Below are 20,086 nucleotides of genomic sequence, written 5' to 3'. Positions count from 1 at the left end.
TAAGGGACATACTGAATTTAATTACACCATATTGCTCTATTAAAGTGTCACAGTTCTACCAAGAGGTAATTCATTCTAATTTCTGTGCGAAAAAATTAATTTTAACGTTTGTAGTCTTTTTGCCGTTTGTGTTCTAAGGGTAAAGTAGAGCAGCTGGCTGCTGACTGGAAAGCCCTGGATGGTCATTTAAGGGAATCTCTTCAGGTTCCTTTCTCTCCGAGGACACATCAGCAACATGTTGTCCAGCACCAACAGCTTGGTAGGAAACAACAGGGAATGAGTTTGTCTGTTTCTAATGAAACGGATCAGAAAAGAGGGAATTGTTACATAAAAACTCACAATTGATTTAGATTAACCAATTCTTCTGATTTTCTAAAATCTGAAAAATAAAAGAAAATTGCTGTCATTGAATCTACCTGCCTGAACACATAATTTTCACATAGAAATTAATTTACAGAAAGATACAAAAAACATCATTTAACATTTATTCATCTAGAAAGTCTTAAAAAAGCAAGATTGTTGAGCTTTATAAATGAGACTAATTATCTTCAAATGAAAAAAAAACTTGCACTCGTGGTAAAACTTCCTGTAGCCACCAAAATTATTTCAAAATAATTTAGTTTTTTGAAATAACATCCTTCTTGATGTTATAGAATAATCCAGAAAACACCTAAGGTCTTACCGGTTTTAATTGCCTTAGTTAAGGAAGAGAAGCTAAAAAGCTTGACAACTGGATAATAACAAAAGTGACTATGCTATTACATCTTGATGATCCCTTTGATTTTTTGGAAAAATGATCTGTAGACTAATGCAAAAAAGAAAGGAATGGAGCTTTTATTAAATTGTGTTTCATTGGTTGCAAACTTATTCAGCATTTCAGAAAAGAATGTCACATTGCCACTCTAACATGGTGCTGGTACTTTGAAGTCTGGGACTGATTTGTTGCTGTTGGAAAATGACCTCGGCAAAGTTCGGTATGCCTTAAATTAGACAAAGAAAATTAATGAAATATTTGGTAGTAATTAAAAGTGATAAATGTGTCTCTAAACCAGCAGTTTTAGGATTCAATTAGCATTTTCTTGGAGCCTTGTTTTATCTAGAACATTACTGTGGGGATAATCATATGCATCCAACATTATGAAAACCATGTTTGAAGTCTCATTCATCCTGATTCATTATTAAACTTTTCTTGAAGCTATTTTAAAACATCAATAGAATATTGAAAATATTCCTTTTATTTCTTATTTTGCAACCAGCTCTGTTAGTATTGCACAGCATTTTTCTCTTTGACCCTTCTTTGTACTTGTTCAGTGTCTTCGGTGCCTGCAGCTGTTCACATGGCCAGCTTGGCGAGTGAGGACTCCCATCTTCGGGCCCCGTACACGGCAGACACTGTGGCTCCCACTGATTTAAACAAACGTGCCACAGAAATGGCTGACTGGCTTCTTCTCATCACTCAGATGCTTAAATCTAACATTGTCACTGTGGGAGACACAAAAGAGATAAGGACGACTATAGGACGCCTTCAGGTGAGTGAACAGAGGTTGATGTTGGCTGTTTTTTTTTTAATTTATTATCCTTTACCTTTAAATCTTTGAAACACATTTGGTTGTCACCAATTATGACTTGATTTAAAAGAGAATCCTTGAGTTGAGAAGACAATAAAAAGTCAGCTCATGTTTTTTTTCATTCAGTGGCTGCGCTCTTGTCTTCGCTGATGCTCATTAAACAGATTGTGCTGCCTCTAATTGTATTCATATTCTACCATTTGCAGTAGATGTAGCTTGACATCTTCACACTCTGTGTTGCTTTAATAGGGCCTTGAACTAGACAATGTTGTAGGAAGAATTAAATCTGGTGACAAACACTCCAAGTTTTTGGGTTTAAGAAAAGGGAATATGCTGAAACGACTAAATAATATCTTAGAAATTAGGTTTTATAATTTAAACTGCAAAGAAATTTACAGATGATGATGTTTAAAAGTCAATGCATCATATCAGTTTTTATTTAAGGGGGACATTGAGTGTTATTGAGTTGAATTGAAAAGTATACTGCATTGCAAAAAATATTTATACCCCTTATTTAGTTACTTACATTCTTCAAATGATAGATAAATAAAACATAGTAGAGTTAATGGTCTCCTTGCCTAACTTGATTGTTTAAATAATGTACAGGTTTGATTTAAGGTAATCAAAGTGAAGGGAGGTAAATACAAATGCATGGCACAATGCTATTTACATAATTTAGAAAACTCAAAGGCCATGTATAAATTCCTTAATTATGAACTTCTTTATCAATAAAATACATGAGCTTGTATTTGTGAGTTTGTGATTGTATTGTGACAAAATGTGGAAAACAAAACAAGGTCAATCCTTATATTTTATCTGTTAATGTCAGATTCCTTAACTTAATGAGTCAAAGCTCTCATGTCTTTGTTTTGTCCTCTTCCAGGTGACAAAAAGTGACCTGGAGCAGCGTCACTCCGAGCTGGAAGATATCTTCACCTTGGCACAGAACATTAAAAACAAAACCTCCAACCTTGACGTCCGCACCTCCATTTCTGAAAAATGTATGTGCGGACCATGATGTGGTTTCAAAATGCATGCAACACATTAAACTTAGATCAGTTTGTCAGCATCACTTTTTTTTGTTTGTTTGCCTGACTGTAGTGGAAAAAGTGCGCAGTCAGTGGGACAGCACTCAGCATGGCATTGAGGCCCGGCTTCAGCAGCTGGAAGACATGACTGTCCACAGCAATCAGTGGGAGGAGAAAAGGAAGGAGGTGAAAGCTCTTATTGCTCATAACGAAGGACTCTTCCACAACCTTCTGCAGCGGGCCAAAGATCCCTTGACTAAACAACTCGAGGACTCCAAGGTTAGGGCAGATTTCCGCTTCTCTAACCCGTTATGTCTGTAATTCTTGAGGTCATTTACTTTGAAGCCTTGTCCTTGTCAGTACGGTAGACTAGACATCTACTCCAGGGTATTTTTCCCAATGGACAGGAGCAAAACATGACTCTTATTAGATGGCTTTTGAACAGCAGTCTAAGTTGGGGTTGAATAAATCCCTCCTCTGAAGTTTCACTTTGATCCTTAATAACATTCATACACCTACATAATCTTAGCTGAGTTTCTTTAAATGAGTCCTGACTCAGACGTTTTGAGAACTAAACACTAGGGGGCGTCTAAGTTTAAGATAATGTTTTGAAAGCTTATCCCTCCTGGCTAATGTGGCCAGGATGAGTAATTGTCTATTTAAGGTCGAAAGAACAGAAGCCCCTCAGTCACATAGCTATGACTTATTTCCTAATTCTAAATTAAGGGCTTATATAATCTGACTGGTTGAACCAACAGTCAGAAAACTGAGGAGGAGAACAACTAAATTAAAGTTTTATTTGGCTTTGAGATTTAGCCAGAGCAGTTCAGGAAAGGAAGAAAGTTACACAAAAATGCAAAAAAATTGTTTTTATTTTCTGGAAACGTTATTTAATTTAGATATAATATAGCATGGATAGACATATATCAGAAAAGCATGGAAAAATATTCCAAGTCTTCATTCCTTGTCCTAATGTCAACATTCATATCTGACTTTCTAAAGAATATTGCTCCAAACAATGTGTTTCTGCCTTTCAGATAAAAGATGCAGTGTATTTATTAATGCATCTTTCAATCTGTCCATCCATGCTGTTTGTCGTCTCATTTTTTATTCATTGTTTGTCTGTTGGCCGTTCGATCTGTCCACCAGTATCTCAACCCATGTTTTAGTGCACCAGTCTGTAAATTTTCAGTCAGTTCAACTGAGAACACTAGAAATCTAAATATGTGCAGAAACTTTGCAAACTATTAAGCCGACTGATAGCAGCATCAGAAGTCCTTTCAGATGGATTTTTAATAATCAGTGAATCTCATAAAGTGTATTTTGCATTATGTTTTTCAGGAGTTTTCCCAAGCCCTGGGCCGAGACCAAGTCGCAGCTTTCAATGAGCTTTCCAATCACCTTTTACGAGAGTATTCTTCCGATGACACCAGGAGAATCAAAGATGTCACAGAGAAACAAAATGTGGCCTGGAATAACCTCAGCAAGAGGTAAATCACGCGTTTGCCTCTCTGTATGTTTATAGGCAGGTTTTATTGTTAATTTGGACTTCTGTCTCACGTTGTTGCGCATTTGACTAGTTTGTGTTGGTTTGCAGGGCAAATGACCGTCGTGCTCAGTTGGACAGTGAGCTGAAGGAGGTCCAGGTGTCTCTAAAGGAGCTGGAGTCATTCCTCAGGTGGCTGCAGGAGGCTGAGACGACAGTCACCGTCCTGTCTGACGCCTCCCAGAGGGAAAACGTGTCCCAGGATTCTGCCAATGTGAAGGAGCTGAGGCGACAACTGGAGGTAGGGCTGGAAATGGAAAAGGAAACCAGTGTGTGTGTCTAATTCATGCACAGGTGCTAGCCTATTATCTCAGCGTCACCCTTCATTAACGTACCCCTCACCAGCTGAACTGATGCTGTAGTGTGTGCGGATGAGCACATCTGTGTGCTCACTGCTGGTTAAAAGTGTGTGAATGAGAGGGCATGCAGAGAGCGTGTGAACGCTTGTATGCATTGAATGTGGCTCATTGATCCTCTTGTTCTGTGCCGCTTAGGTATTCAGATTGTGTGTATTTTCTCCTTCTTTCATTTGCTTTGTCATTTACCCAGACCTTCCCTTTGGGATCATTTGACACCCATCATCTTATGCTTTATGTATCAGTATAACCTCAGAGTCCCTGTTACCTGCCTCCGCATTTATAATAGCTACAAACCATTCTACTTCCTTCTATATTTGATATATTGCTCTGGAAAAGAGGATTCTTTTTTTCTCAACTCCTCGGGGATTTATATTGCATTTTATTTGCCACTGTGGATAAACTTAGTATCACACTCCTTTTTCGAACTAAAAATAAAGCAACATTGTTCAATTGTGTCAAAATATGGAGTCTCTCTGATCTGATTTTCCTTTGTATTAAGCCCAGCTTCTATTTTGCATGCATCAATAGCATGACACAAAAGTTATTTTACTAATCATTACACTGTAATTTTGCTGACTTGGTTCTAGTAGATTATTACAAAAATCAGAAGAACTTCCAACTAATTTGCTACAGCTATGTTCAGGGGTCAGTATGTGTGCAAAACTTCTCAATAAAGCAACTGATTTGAAGGTTAAACTAAAGGAAAACCTTGGCACACAGCAGTTAGTGGGTATTATAGAACTGATTAAAACCTGCAGGCTCTTTTTGTTTCATTAGCAAACACTGTCGACTTTGATGGATGGTTCTCACCCAGTGAAGCTGGGTTAATGAAACGGAGACGGATGTTAAACTTCAGTCTCGGTGCGCCAACTCTGAGTTAAAGGTTCTGCTATGACTTAATGTTTAGTTAACTCTAATTCTTGACTTTCACTTGCATTCTGACAACTGGTTTCATATTAAACATGCACTGAAAAGCACTGAGGGTAGCAGTATTTGTTTTCTGGATTTATTACAAATTTCTTTTCTTGGTTTCACTGTGGACTTTTGAGTCCAGACTTTTTTTAAATGGAAAGCTTCAATTGATGTACATTTGACTTGACAACATATTGAAATATAGAGCTCTTTAAACACCGTAAAATTTATTTTCAGCTATTTTTTATTTGTATTATTCCATGATCTCTTGATTATGTTGATTTGTCACAATAGCCCTAAACTAATAGATTGCCTTTTACCAGTTTCACAATATTTACAGTTGGATTTTGATATTAAATCAGTTAAGTCACTTATGAAAGCCTTTGTAAATGCTGCAGTCCTCATTTTTTTTAATAACTATTGAATTTTTGCTCTGGGTGAATTGTATAAAGGTCAACCTTGGTTCAAGGAAGTTAAAATGACCTTTGACAATGGATTTGTTTAGAGAAAGTCTTATCGTACTTCTATCTATCGATCTATCAATATATCTAGATATATACTATTTATATAAATATATATATTTATATATATGTATAAAAGAAAAACCTTTCAAAATAAATGACATATGAACAGCTTTAATGATGTTTTCCTTCTTTATAAACCCAGAATTTTACCTCATAAAATTAGATGGCTAGTGTTTTAGCTGCTTTCTGCTCATTTCTCCGATTATAGCCGGGGATATTTGAGCTACATGATCTGAGAACAACAGATGTCACATTGCTCAGACAGATTGGAAGTTGCTGCAGTCTCTTGTACATATTTAATGTAAAGTGAAAAACTTGGATTGTTTGGGACAAACTACACCGAGCTCTGTAATTTGAGTCTTATCAGAAAAAACAATTTCTTGCAACTATCCATCACATGTTGGCACATTCAGTAATTATCTGAAAATGAATAGTATCATAAACCCTGGCTCATGCGATTTTTTATTATCCAGAGCTGGCATGTGCTGTAAACTCCATCATGGTGCTCGTATACAGGCGTCGTTGAAGGTATTGCAATCATAGCCTGGGGTAGAAAAGTGCAAACGGGTACACAGCTTGAAGAGATGATTTTTATCAAGTTTGACATCTATGTGTTTGGCTGGGGGTGTTGTTATGGGTGACTGAGCTGTTTGTTCATCGACCAGATGAACCATAGTCTTCTTGAAATGTCTAGCTCCAACCTGGTTGGGCCAGTAAGATTTCGACAGAACTTGGAATATATTTAGTCCACTCTTGCAATTTCCTGTGAAGCAGCCAAGTGAGTGAATGACTAAAATAGATGCTTTTGTGGGTTAACCTTGTTTAATCAGAGCTCCTGTGCGAGCGTATCATCTAGCCTTTCAGTGTGACTGCACAAGAGTCTTTATTTCTATTATTTGTATACAGGCCTTCGAGGGAATAAAGTGCTTTACATAGAATAACCCAGCAATTGTCTGTGACAGTCATTTTGTGCTTGTTTTATAATGCAGGAGTTGTAATTATGTTGAAGAGTCTGTCAAGCCTGTTCATCCTCACTTCAAATAAGATGTTCTCGTTTTCTTGTTGAAAGAGAGGAGGAGAAGTTTTTTCCCCCACTAATTCTTCAAAACAAAAATCAATAAGGCTCATAGAAACCGGAACTGAACAATTTGCTGCATTGCAGTATTAATATGTGCAATATTGCAAAAGACTGGTTTGATGCAATATTTGGTATGCTGTAATATTTTAGATGCTTTGTATACTCTGACCTGATATAGATCTAAATCTTCAATAATGATCAAAGTTGGTATAGATTGGAGAGGATGTTGTGATGATGGCAAAACGGTACAGGGAAATGTGGGTTAATGGTAATCAATATTGTATTATCCCCGCATTCATAACAATATTGCAAAGTCATGCTTCCTTACTGTTGTGCAAATGAGGACTCTATGTCTGCTTAATCAAGTTAATTTCACATGTATGTATGCTTAAGCTTTGCTATTTTTGTCTTTGTGCTTTTTAATATCATCTCTCCACTACTTGAAGAATTCCAGCTGAATAAATCATGATTTAAAGTCTTTTGTTAATTCATACATCTTTTATACCGTCACCTCTGATTTTCTCCAACTAATTAAATTAATGTCACTTATATTCCCAACTAAATTTTGTCTAAGTGCACAACAGTATGTAAATGTTCAAGACAAGTTACTTGTCAACTATTTTCCTGCTTCAATACATTCTTTATTTTCTATTATGTGGGCAAACAGTCTTAGAATATATTGATATTGTGGTGGTGCATGTGCATTTGCTTTGGTTTGACTCAAAACTGTATTTCGGCAATCGCTCATTCGAGGCATCATAAACCAAAGCTCACAGATTGTAAATAGCCTTTCACAACAATAATGTTGGTTTATTTCAATTTTTATATTTGTTTTCCAGTTCAGATTGGATTAAAGTTTTTAAATGTTGAAAAAGAGCAGTTTGTATCCATAGTCAGTAAATTAAAAGCCTTGTCAGTGAGTATTATTATTTATTTTTTCACTCTTTTGGCAACGCAAAGCATGACATTCAAACTGAGATCAGAGATCAGGTTTTCAATTTTGTTTGATAGAGAAAACAATCTGAATCTCTAAAGAGAAAAATTGAAATTGTGAAGTCATAGAACAAGTGCATGAAATGAGCTGCAGGGTCTTATTGATGGTGGCAGGGGTTTATAACCCAACAAAAATGAAGAAAATCCATAATTATCTTAAAAACTTTAATCTATTTAACTGAAAAACTAATACTATACTAATATATAAAGTATGTCCTGTTGGTTGATGTGTTTGATTTAAAAAAAGTGGAAAATGTTAGTTTTTGTACATTTTTAGGCTCAAAAGTCATTCAGTTTTTGAACTGCTGTTTATTGATTAGAGCAGATGAAATGATCAGAATTTATTCTGAATTATCTTGTTTTTTGAGTTGCTCATTTGGCATAGACATTTTCAGATCTTCATCTCTGTATCCATGACTCTAACGGGAGTTTCATGAACATGTGTGCCGTACGACTGCCAACAAAGGAAATGAAAGGAACCAATACTTCCAGGAAAGCTGGATGTCTGAAGCAGCCCCTCCTGCTTTCGAACTCTATTGTGGTTGCATGTCATTTATTCTCGCTCCATCTCTCCTCTTTCACTTTAATCTCCTTGTCTCTGGTTTATTGATCTGTCGTTGCCTTTCGTAATGTCATCCTCTCTGCATGGCAGAGTCATTGTTTGCCTTCCTTCATGCTGCTGCATTTCAGGTCTCCATTTCTCTCTCCCTCTCTGTGTTTCTCTCCCTCTCTCCCTCTCTCCAAATCAGAGGCAGTTAAAAAGTGAGCCTCATGTGAGCGTTCGCTCTCGTTGTCCGGTGCAACTCGTGCCTTTTCCTCATCTCTCTCTCCTCTCCTCCCATCCTATCCTGATGTGACGGGACTTTCTGCTCCTCTCCCTCTTCTCTCCGTCTTCATTTCACTCCTCCTTGCCGTCATTCTTGTCTGACTCGGCAGGGTGCCGTCACAAGTGATTTGTATAATTATCTCTTCTAGTTCTGCGGTCGGGGTGCGCGTGTGAATGTCCGCGTGGAGGAGAAAGTGAGTGTCTCGTCTTGTCCGGGTCGCCTCCATTGTGCGTGTGCTGAGCGATGTGTTGGTGTTTATAAAGAGAGAGAAAGAAAGCTAAGAAAGGAATCTCCTACTGTCTTTTTGTGAGTACATATGTGTGTGATGAAACGTGGGATCGCACTGAGCTGAGTTCACATGTGTGACTGTTTCTTTCTCTCTCTGAGTACATGCGTTTTTGTGTGCGTGCACGCATCACGTCAGCTTGGCTGGGGTCTGGTCGCTTGGCTGGGGAGAGGGAGAGGGAGAACAATATGAGTGGGGTTGGGCAGTGCTAGCATGCGGACCAGGAGCAGGCTGCTGCAGACTTGTAGCAGTCTTAAGATGATGGCCATGGTCCGGACCTCCCTCCAGAAAGTGGTGGTCTTCTTACACAGGCTCCAGAGGATGGCAATCTCCTCGCCGCGCTACCAGAAACTCTGCAAGGTACGTGGAGAGACCCAGCTGGAGAACAAAGTCTCTGCTTTTTTAACTTCAGATGCAATTTAAGTTTAACTTTGAGTTTTCTGGATGTTTTTTTTTTTTTACTTTCTTGGTGAATATTTCCAAAGTTTATGCAGCTTTTATTGGGGTTGATTTGAGACTCTTGTATTTGGTTTTGATTCTGATTTTTTTTTAAATCCTTGCATTTTTGAGACGGTACAACATATTGTTTTATACATGCATTTAATTTGGACTCACAAAGTACAAACAAACCATAAAGTTTACCTACTTTGGTTTCTCTTTTTTTACACTGCCTGAAATTTGAAATTGCTTTTATTTTATGTCATCTTATTAATTTATTAATTGACATTTTTTTCTTGGATTTTAAACATATGCATGCGGTTAAATTTATATCTGTCCTTTTCTCTTGTGAATGCAATGATTTGTAAGGAAAAACAAAACAAAAAAAACTATTACTGTTTTTGTTCAACCCGTGCGTCGTATTATTTGAAGAAGCTAATAGCGGCAGTGGAATGATTGATGTTTGTTTTTCTTTTTAATTTTAAGTCACTTCTGAGGTGACACGCATCTAAGCAACACAGATTTATTGTGAAAACCCAACGGAGCGTGAATCAGTTGACTCTGTCTCTGCCCTTTGTCAGCTGTATTGATTTTACCGTAGAGAAAATGACCAGTGATGTGTGCAGTGCTTGATCTTGTTTTGTGTCGCTGTTGATCATCACTGGTCGTTGGTTGTCCTTACTCTCTCTGCACATCAACAACTTGCTCTCAGATTAAGGACATCCAGATGTTGAGATTTGGCATTGCTTTACAAAGAAGGAAAACAGCAGAGTTGAGGATTACTTCTCAGCTTTCAGCATTGCTGATTTGTTTGCTGGTTTTTGAAAACATTTCCTCTTTGTTTGCTTGTAAGCTTCTTTATTTGTTTATGCCAATATGTGACTGAGAGCTTGTTTGCACACTTTGCTTGGTGTGAAAGCGCAATAAGTACTAATTAAACTTTGGACTTGCTCATCTGGCCTCCATTCAGTACCCTTTAGAGTCAGACTTACCTGGGTGTACCCATGCTGGTAGGAGGCATTATTCACTCTGCACCCAATTACCCTCCTCTGAGTTGCATCCGTCACTTCAGCGTTGTTTGGCCTTCCCCTCGGGAGGGGGGCTAGTGTAATGCCAGGCTGGTCACACCTCCCTGGGGTGCCCTCACTGGCTGCCAGCCTAGAACAGGAACTTCCTGATGATGGATTTGGATGAGGCTCACAGGGTGCACCCCCTGGGTCTGGCCATTTATCTGTTTTGGGATAGTGCTGATGCTTAAGCCACACACATAATTATTTGCCACCCCTGTGGATTGAGTTTGTCCAATTTTTTAAACCACGTACTTATGTAATGATTTGTGATTTTACTTTATTAAATCCTTATAAAATCATTCTACAAGTTTAACTCTGGAGTTGTTGTTTTCGTGGCTCCTCTCCTTTGGACCATTTGCAAGCCTGCAGCAGGTCTAGTCTATTGGTGAATAAAGCTGCTGAGTGGCATGCCGGTTTCATTTATAGTGAGTCCTGGTGGCTCAGCTCTGTCTCTCTGTGTTGAATCAATGGCTGAGAATTGGCTGAAAGGCCTGCCTCTCTCTCCAGAGGGGTGTCCTCCTACTCTCATTACTGTTGCGTTGCTTCCAACTGTGTGCGCGTGTGTGTCTTTAAACAAAGCCCACTTTAGAAGCAGCCCTAAATTAGAGGTAATATGCATTCATCCTTGCTGGTTCCTGCTGTTTCTGTGACACAAGCTCTGGCCTTTGGGCTCCACAGTCTGTGCACCTTTGCTCTTGGCTCACTGCTGCCCCCTGACATGTGACTCAGGCACGGGCACAAAGCCCAGCTTTCTGACCCTTCTGTCCTTCAGCTTTGTCAGGATCCTTGGGGTTATTAGCAAGTGTTAGCATTAGCAGTTAGAGCCTCGGGTGCAGGCTGATAACCTCCACTTTCCCCTCTGGTATCTTGGCTCATACTCAAATCAGGAATATTTTCCTTCACGCTTCCTTAGATTCTTTAGTCTGCAGGCACACGCACACTCAATGCAAACGGTTGGAGCACATAATCATGCACACTTACCAAGTGAGTCACAGGGAGTGGAATAACATGGAAACTGAAGTCATTTGAACTTGGCATTTAAAATCGAGAAAGACAATAAAAGAAAATGAGAATAAGGTTTCAATTCCAATCAACATCTTTATGTAATTCACAACTGACTGACTTATTGGCAGCTGTGACGTGAAATAGTACTTAAATCTCACAAAATTGCTTTTTACTGCTAATACTGAGTGGAATATTGTAACGAAATGATGGGAATACAACACAAAATCTTATCTAGCATCAACACTGAATATCAGTTTCCTGCCAATCTCTTGTCTGTGTCTATATCATATTAAGTTCTCCCATGTCTAGTAAACCCATTTACTGAGCCAGAGGTTGTGTGCATTGTTTTCAGCAGTGGATTTTGCGCACATTCTTCCATTAGTGGCTTTTAGACAGCCTAACCTTATAATGTCTGTGTGGTTTATCATGATGTGCTCGTAATAGCAAGTGGAAATGTCTGCAACTCCCCCTCGTGATGAACAAAGTAAAATAACCAGTCATACGTGTTGTAAGCAGATAGGTGAGGACTATTTTAGTTGTAATTCATATAATTTCCTCTGCTGACCTGTTCTTATGACATACAAACATAGAATAGATACCCTTCATTGTCCAACAGTGGGAACAAGATAAGAGTATTAGAACATACATAAAAACAGAATTAAGGATAATAAACTGTACAGCAAAATTACAACATAATATAGTGTGCTGTTATCAAAAACAGCACACTCTGATCCATGGGAATGTTTGACTGAGCTTGATAATATCCCTAAAAATGTACAAAATATGTATTTGTGCATTAAAAAAAGATAGTTTTAAATATATGAAAATAAAACTGCTAACAGAGTTTTGCAAATACAACTGATTGCCTTTTTCTTGGGTACAGAGATGAATTGGAGATTTGTTTCCATTTTAGTGTGTGAAGTTCATTTACTTCGTTTCTGTCAGTACTAAAAGCGGAATTGCATAGGACATTATGTTGTGGCCCAGACTTCCTCAGCTTTATCACTTTAAAGTGATACAGGATGGGCATGTGAATGTCACTCAGACTAATTAAACAAAGTCTAAATGACACTTGATCATTAAATCAGGCCCATCTGTGTGTTTTTTTTTTTTGTTTCGGTCATGTAGAATAAAACGAGAGAGACTCTTTGAACTCAAGACAGTGAAGGGCTGACCGGAAGGGTCTGCTCTTAAATTTTCCTTGAATTCAACCTGCACTCTCATTCCCTCTTCACCCAAAACAGCTAGGGGGCAATCCAGCGAGTGGCTTAAGTGAGCAGAGATAAAATGTCGTGCTCAATATTTTTTCCTTGCTCCTTCAGTTCTTAGATTGACAATCAATCTGCAGGGACAAGGTCTTAGCTCTGCATCAAATGCCCCTCTCTTTTGCCAATATCTATGGTGAGTACTTGGCCACAGAGCTGGCTCACAGTTCATTTTGCTGTCTCCTTCCACTGAGTGTATCTTTACGTCTGTGGCGCTGACAAACATCACATTCTCCTACTGGAGAGGAGATTACGACATGTAATCCCTACACAAACACAGACACACAAACTCTGGTTCACTCGATTGAAAAACTCAGGCCAGAAGAGATTTATCCAAATTGGTATTCAAAAGACTTTACTAAGATATTGCATTGATTAATCCTCCTCTCAATGCATCCCATTACCTCTATCTTCTCTCTCCCTCTTCCCCCTTATTTTCTGCCTGTTTACCTTATAAGCGTCAACACTGATTCTTTCTCCTTTGTGGTTCTCTTCCACCGCTGGACATTTTCGGTACTCCTGTCAAGGATAATTAATTCTTTGAATAGAAGTGGAACATTTGCTGGGAGATAATTGCTGTTTTTGCCGCATCCCCGCAAATTTGGTGTCTTATTTCTGTGGTAAACGCAGCCCAAATAATTTTGTTCTTCATCTGTTTTTGTGGAAGAAACAGGGGCACATTTTTAATGATTTATTACTCCTCAAAATCTCTTTTCTGCAAATGAGCAAATGTCTGTTTCAGTATACGTTCTCTTTATGAACGGTTTCCCATTTCAGTTTTTTTGAAATGTTGATTGCCTCTGCAAACCTTTTTCAGTTGATAAGGTTGAAGGAAACTTTCCTTTTTATCCTTTCTTCCTCCCCTGTCATCTTTCCTCTCAGCACCATCAATTTCCACAACACCTCCTTTGGTAGCACCTGCTTACTCTCCCATGATCGTCTTTCTGTTTATGCTGCTGTCATCACCTCTTTAATTGTTAATGTTCTGCTCTCTGTTCTTCCCTCTAACAAAATCTTCTACCCACTTTTGTCTTTATTCCCTGGATGACAACATATGCTGCTGTTTAGTCATTTAGCCTTGATGCCACTCCAAAGAAACGGGTCAATCTGCGCTCTTGAATTATTTATCACACACTACATCTTGTCTTAAACCTTGGAAAGACGATTTTATTGAATAACATTAAGATCTACTAAATTCATACATATGTAATTTGTCTCTGTGCAAATTTGAGTGTGTGTGCATCTACAAATATTGTAGCATTTACCAATATGCTGGGAGGAAGGAATTTCTGAACTAAATTCCATTGACTTCCATTGACTTCCAGATTTTTCTGCTAAGAACAAATCTCTCTCTTGTCCGGCATTGGTCTAAGTTAAGACAACGGCAGGTCTGAGATAGCAGGACCCCTCTGTGTACACAACGAACAGAGAAGAGGACTGAAAAAATGATGAGAGGTCTGGAAAAACAAGAGCTTGAGAAGGTACACAGGAGGGATCAACAGAAACACAGCCTGGTATGCTCCTCAGAGGTAAATCCTTTGGTATGACAAAAACAAAGCAACTGGAAATGGCTTTTGCTGTTATATCACAGGGAGATTAAACATAAATCGTGCTATATATAGACTGTAATCTCCAGGGGAGGAAAAACATGTCAGAGTCAAATGCTGATGTAGAAATACAACTGAGGAAAACGAGGAAAGAACATGAAAGGTTGTCAGTAGAACTACTTTGCAAAAATGATGTAACATATTTTTTATTTATTTTTTGGATTTGTTTGTGAAGATGTGCATGTAAGTTATAGTTCAGAAAGGCAAAGTATCTAAAGTCAAAACTACAATTAGGATTGTAGGTATGTGATATTTAGTAAATCTGACTACAGGCCAATACATGTTGTTCTAGTTTTTCAAATATTTTTTGCTGCAAAAAAAAAAATATATATATATTTTTCTCCTGGAGGTCTGATAATCGACAACATAATTAACTCCTACCTGTAATTTGACAAAATTTCTCAACAAAACCGATAAATATTCTTAACTTTTTATCCTCTGGGCGACTTGAACAAAGAGCAGTGAAAACGGATTTGTCAGCAAAAACAATTACTGTCTCAATGTTATGACAAGTAATCAGATGGTTTAAAAACAAGTCCTTTCTCTACTGTACCTCCAACACAAGGCAGGATGACTCATTTGAGACCACAAAGCTCTGCACTATAATGTGAAAATAGAGCTGGGACAATATCAGGATAGCATTTAATTTTGATCTTATTGTTGAATATTGCAGTAATGAGATCCTGGATTTTTCTCAGTCTGCTCTTTTCTCCTTCATCATCTGCAGCATCTCCACCACACTTTGAATATCCAGCTCAGGCATATTTGTTGAGGTCAGCGAGAGTCCATCCAACTACCTAAATATATGTGATGAACCAAATTTTGCAATGAAGCAGTCTTTAACGATTGATGTACACAATCATGATGTTTCCCAATACTTTCATGTGAAATCACTATTGATCCAAAGACATAATTCATTTCAGCAGATTTTCAAGACATTTAGCAATTCACTGTATGCAAACATCTTCTGTTTCATTTATTTTTTTCATTTTGCAGGCTGAGATTATGTCACAGAAGTAAAAAGTGCAGACTAAAATCTTCTTAGTTTGTCCCTGTGCAAGCTTCTCGGTGGATCTTAAAGCAAGCATTAAATTAAAAATGTTCTTTTTACGTAACATGGTTTAAAGATCTGTCATCAGGTCCATAAGACGTTCAAGAAAGTTTAGAGAAGGATCAGGACTGACAGGAAGGTTTCCATGTGAACTGTGAATGACAGTTCAACGTAAGCCTCAACTTCTCCTCAGCTGCACCGTCATACATTGGACCACAAACTTCAAAGCAAACTTGCAGTTAGAAGAGGCGACAGAATCGAATTAGATTTCCAACAGTGCTCACATGTGGGTGTTTATTGGTTTAGTGTGTTTCATAGTTATCATGCAAGTGTCTTTGAGAAAAGAGGCTTCTCAACTCCTCATCCCACTGGAAATGGTTTAAGCTTCACAGAGAAGGAAAAAAAATATACCAAAAAATAATTTATGACAGTGCAGGAAGCAGCTACTGAATGCATATGTTTTTCAGGGAAAATTGAAGTGATGACAGACAGATGTAAGCATAATAGGAAACATGAACGGATTGAAAACGATGAAAGGGAAGCAGGGATTGGGCACTGGGAAGATGGGAAGAAAGACGGATAACTGCTTTTTTCCATTTTACTCCATGGAGACATATATACACTCACTGCCTTATATTAATTTTCCATCCAAGAATATTTTCAGGTAGGCTATGGGGTGAAAAATTCATTTAATGCTTCAGCACATGTGTAGTTTCATTTTCCCTGCCTTCTTCCTCACCTCCCATTGAGAACAGAAGAGCAAAATCAACAAAACCCACAAACATCCACCCTTGATGAACGACTTCCCCTTTTGTTTCCGTCTCCTTCCTCTGTGTTTGTGTGTGAATGTATGGGTGTGCGTGCCAGTTCGTGCCTGCTAAATATCGCCGGGATTAGTGCCGGAGGCTTAATTAAAAAGCAATTACCTTTGGTCGCTGTGGGCGACGCTTGGCGGAGGGTAACTCTTCTAATCTGGAGAAACGGTGTTGAATTCCTCAGGATGCGACACACATTCGCAGTCAAACCCCGTACGTAAATTGTGCAATTGTCTGCAGAGTTACAGAGGGATTAAAGCAATTGTTAATTAGTGAAGTGGGTGCAGACTGAAAGGGCAGAAGAGGGGCATTAGGGTCAGACTTACTGCTATCCTTCAGACTCACGCTCTGTATGTGTTTGTTTATGAAGTTAAGTGGCCAAATGATATACCCCCAAACCAAATTAATTTCCTTCGCGAGACTTGCAAGCACGTTTTCTTTTTTCCCTTCAGTCCCTCTCCTCATTTCCTCTTCCCTGAGACAACGAAGTAGGTTAGGACAGTTAGTGCCAGAGCTAATTTTTTTCATTTTAAAGTTCCAATTAGACGTCGCTAATCATGGTAATTAGATAATCACTATGAGACTGCCCTGACAGAACGCTCTATGTGTGAGACGGTAGAGAGGTACACCGATCAGGCATAACAGTGCGACTCCACGCAGGGGAAGTGAATAACACAGATTTATCTCTTTATTGTGGCAGCTGCAAAACGGTTTGACATATTAAGCATGTGGACGTTTGGTGATGTTTTTAGTGAGTTTGTCTAAAGACATTTTCAAAACTGAAGCTCCTGTTGTCTGCTGCGGTCAGGATTTATAAAATGCTCCTCAAATTTATAAAATACCATTGCACCTGTAACAGTGTTAATTCATGCAAGTTGAATGGGAAGCCTGATTGCACCAACTAAGATTACAATGAATCTTAGTTGGTGGATGTATCAATGGTTTGGATCGTTTGACATAGTGCAGTGTGAAAGCAAACCACATCCACTGAAAGATTTTGGTCCCCAGTCGAACTGAGTCTACATCATCAGGTGTGAAAACTCCCTTAGAGGGCTTGAATGATTTGTTGCCAACATGTTGCTACCAGATACCACAGACCACCTTCAGGGTTTCAGTGGAGTTCATGCTGCTGGTCTGGGCTTTGTTGCAAACACAGTGGTGAATACTTTTTCTGACTTAGAGAATTAATCTAGATAAACTCATCCATGTAGTTATCTTTAGTTGCATTGATTATTGCAACAGGTCTGCTTCAGACAGCTGCAGCTGATCCAGAACGCTGCTGCTCATGTTCTCACTAAAATCTGGACGATAGAGCACACCATCCCCTGTACTACAGCCCTTAAACTGACTCCTTGTAGCACAAAGAAGAGAGTTTAATGATTCGGCTAGTTTGTAAATCACTGAAATACAACTGAAATACAAGATCTGTGGTTGTGTCAACCTTCCAGAACTCTCAGGTTTTCTGGTTCTGGCATGCTTTGCATCCCCAGAACCAGATCATGGAGAAACAACATTAAGCCTTTATTCACCACACAAACTTTCAGAAAACTGCAAAACATCTGAAACATTGAGTCTCTTTAGATCAAAACTAGGGACACACGTATTTAGAGTTGCCTTTGATAAGTAGTAAGTGGAACATTGATCAACATATTTGATTTGCATTTGCTTAGGAATTTTGATGATGATATTTGACATGGCGTGACATTTGTTACATATTTCATAGCTAATGGGTGTATGGTGTTTTTATCCATACACCCATCGGATTTCTCTGGTGTAAAGCATTTTGAGCCACTTTGTCGCTCTAAATATACTTGTTCTGTTGAAGTGAGAACAATATGTGTACAAAGTCTTACATTCATTCACTTTGAGCAGAAGGTCTTTCGTTTATTGTTTTGAGAAATTGGCTTTAGCTGCAGGTGGTCAATATGCTAACGATTCAGCTGTTGAAGCTTTTAGAACAGAAAATCAGATTAAGGTTAATCATTCGCTTGCGGCAACAATTTCTTCTAGTTATGTTCGTGCGATCTGTTTGCCCTCATGTTTAAAGATTTTTTTTTTTTTATATCTGATTAGAAATACATTTTGAAACGTTGACTATCAATTACCGGTATACATCCTTTGAAAAATGCACACAAACATCTTTTTCCTTCCAGCTGAGAATTATTACTGTAATTCCCCTCTGTCCTTCTCCCATTCTGCATCATTTCATCTATTTGTAGCTCATTTTAGGCCTCGCCTCCCCAGACGGCGCTATGGCAACTGAATGATTGACAGGACAATCGATGAGGGCGCTGGATCTTCTTTCTCTCTCCCCTTCCTCTGTCTGACCTTCCCTTTGACATAACTACTGTCAGTGCCGCTCCTCTCGTTGAATTACCTGTTTGCATGACGCCAACCCCGTGGCTGGCCTTGCCCTCCAGTGCTAAAGGTTGGACATCTGGTAAAGATGAATAATCAGCTCACTGAGGAAACAAACATGCTCTTACATGCTTCTTTAATTGGTCCTGAATACATGAAATAAACCTTTAAACATGTTGCTCAATGTTTTATAGATGCCATGTCTTGTGTTGATGAATTAGTATTCCTGTTACTTCTTTAGTTGTCATTAAAAATGTTGCAGATATTTGCTGAAATGTAAAATGAGGGGAATCTTGCTACTGCAGATACAAGGTTAGTTTCTGATGGACAAACTTTCTCTCAGTACCAGCACAAAATTACTACACTGCAAGGAGATGTGAAGAAGGTGATATATACACAATGTCAGGATTTCAGAATATAATGACATTATTGTGACGTTTTTTTAAGTTTTTGCAAAAAAATATCAATTGTGATGAACCTGTTTTATCTCAACTGGATAAAAAAATATTTTATGACATGCAAAGTGTAAATTTGTGACTCTTGGAATGTATTAGCCAACAAAAATATTACAATCCCAATACATAAACTGTGAATATTGTGCACATTGACATTACAATGACTATATTGGCCATATATTTTACAGTTCTTGGTCTGTACTTTTTGCTGCCTCACACAGTGAACAAGATGATTATAGGAGCTTCCTTGTGCAGGAGGAATGTCTTTTGTCCAAGTCTCTGTTAGAACAATACATTTTCAGGCTTTGTTCACATCTTTGCCAATGGTCCCTGTAATTGTGCAGAGCACAGAACCTGACTATAAATACTAACAGATTCCACACAATTAAGCATGATTGCAGACAGTTTAATGCATGCAGCAGAAACATAAAAAAAAAATAATAATAACTTACAGGTATTTTTTATATTTAGCTCTGGGTGTTATATTAAAGTGATATTTCTGTTTCTCTTTATATTCTGCTCAGCAAAAAAGTGAAACTTGTTGCACTCACCACAACCCCTTTGGGTTTGGTACAGCACAGCGTTATATTTACTGTGAAAATACTGGTTTTGGCTTTTTTAATCTGTCTTGACAGCATGGAGAGCTTACCGTCTGAAGATGAGGATAAACATCGTTCTGACAGGGTGACAATTTTTAGCTTGTCAACTATCTGAACGTACATGCCTCGGGAATCTCTCTGATACTATATATTTTGTCATATCTGCTGGTCTCAGTGGCTGTTCGCTTCGCTAAAATGTGTTTGTTTTTTTTCTTGTTTCAATTGGAATCTTGCATTCATTGGCACTTGTTCTGTATTTGTTCTTTTATAGTGTTCTTCTGCCTCATGTCAAGTACATTACT

At 38.3% G+C, this 20,086-nt stretch overlaps 1 protein-coding gene across 14 annotated transcripts in view; it reads left to right on the top strand.

Annotated features, from left to right (window-relative positions):
* Positions 1–20,086, top strand: part of utrn (utrophin) — a 173,086-nt gene that overhangs the window by 56,382 nt on the left and 96,618 nt on the right. For 12 of the 14 annotated variants that reach the window (XR_008604881.1, XM_055021426.1, XM_055021437.1 and 9 more), the window contains 6 exons: positions 139–259; positions 1,312–1,529; positions 2,452–2,569; positions 2,670–2,875; positions 3,938–4,086; positions 4,194–4,383. Coding sequence is in view for 13 of the 14 variants with exons in the window: in XM_055021426.1 (XP_054877401.1) it covers positions 139–259; positions 1,312–1,529; positions 2,452–2,569; positions 2,670–2,875; positions 3,938–4,086; positions 4,194–4,383 (1,002 nt within the window). In the remaining variant the exon portion in view is untranslated. Of the gene's footprint in view, positions 1–138; positions 260–1,311; positions 1,530–2,451; positions 2,570–2,669; positions 2,876–3,937; positions 4,087–4,193; positions 4,384–8,411; positions 9,482–20,086 lie in introns of those variants that run through there. The other 2 variants (XM_055021435.1, XM_055021434.1) reach the window with 1 other exon arrangement.

The sequence above is a fragment of the Poeciliopsis prolifica genome, unplaced genomic scaffold (assembly GCF_027474105.1).
Source record: "Poeciliopsis prolifica strain line A6 unplaced genomic scaffold, Auburn_PproV2 SCAFFOLD076, whole genome shotgun sequence".
Lineage (NCBI taxonomy): Eukaryota > Metazoa > Chordata > Actinopteri > Cyprinodontiformes > Poeciliidae > Poeciliopsis > Poeciliopsis prolifica.
This window is presented reverse-complemented; position numbering and strand designations above follow the sequence as displayed.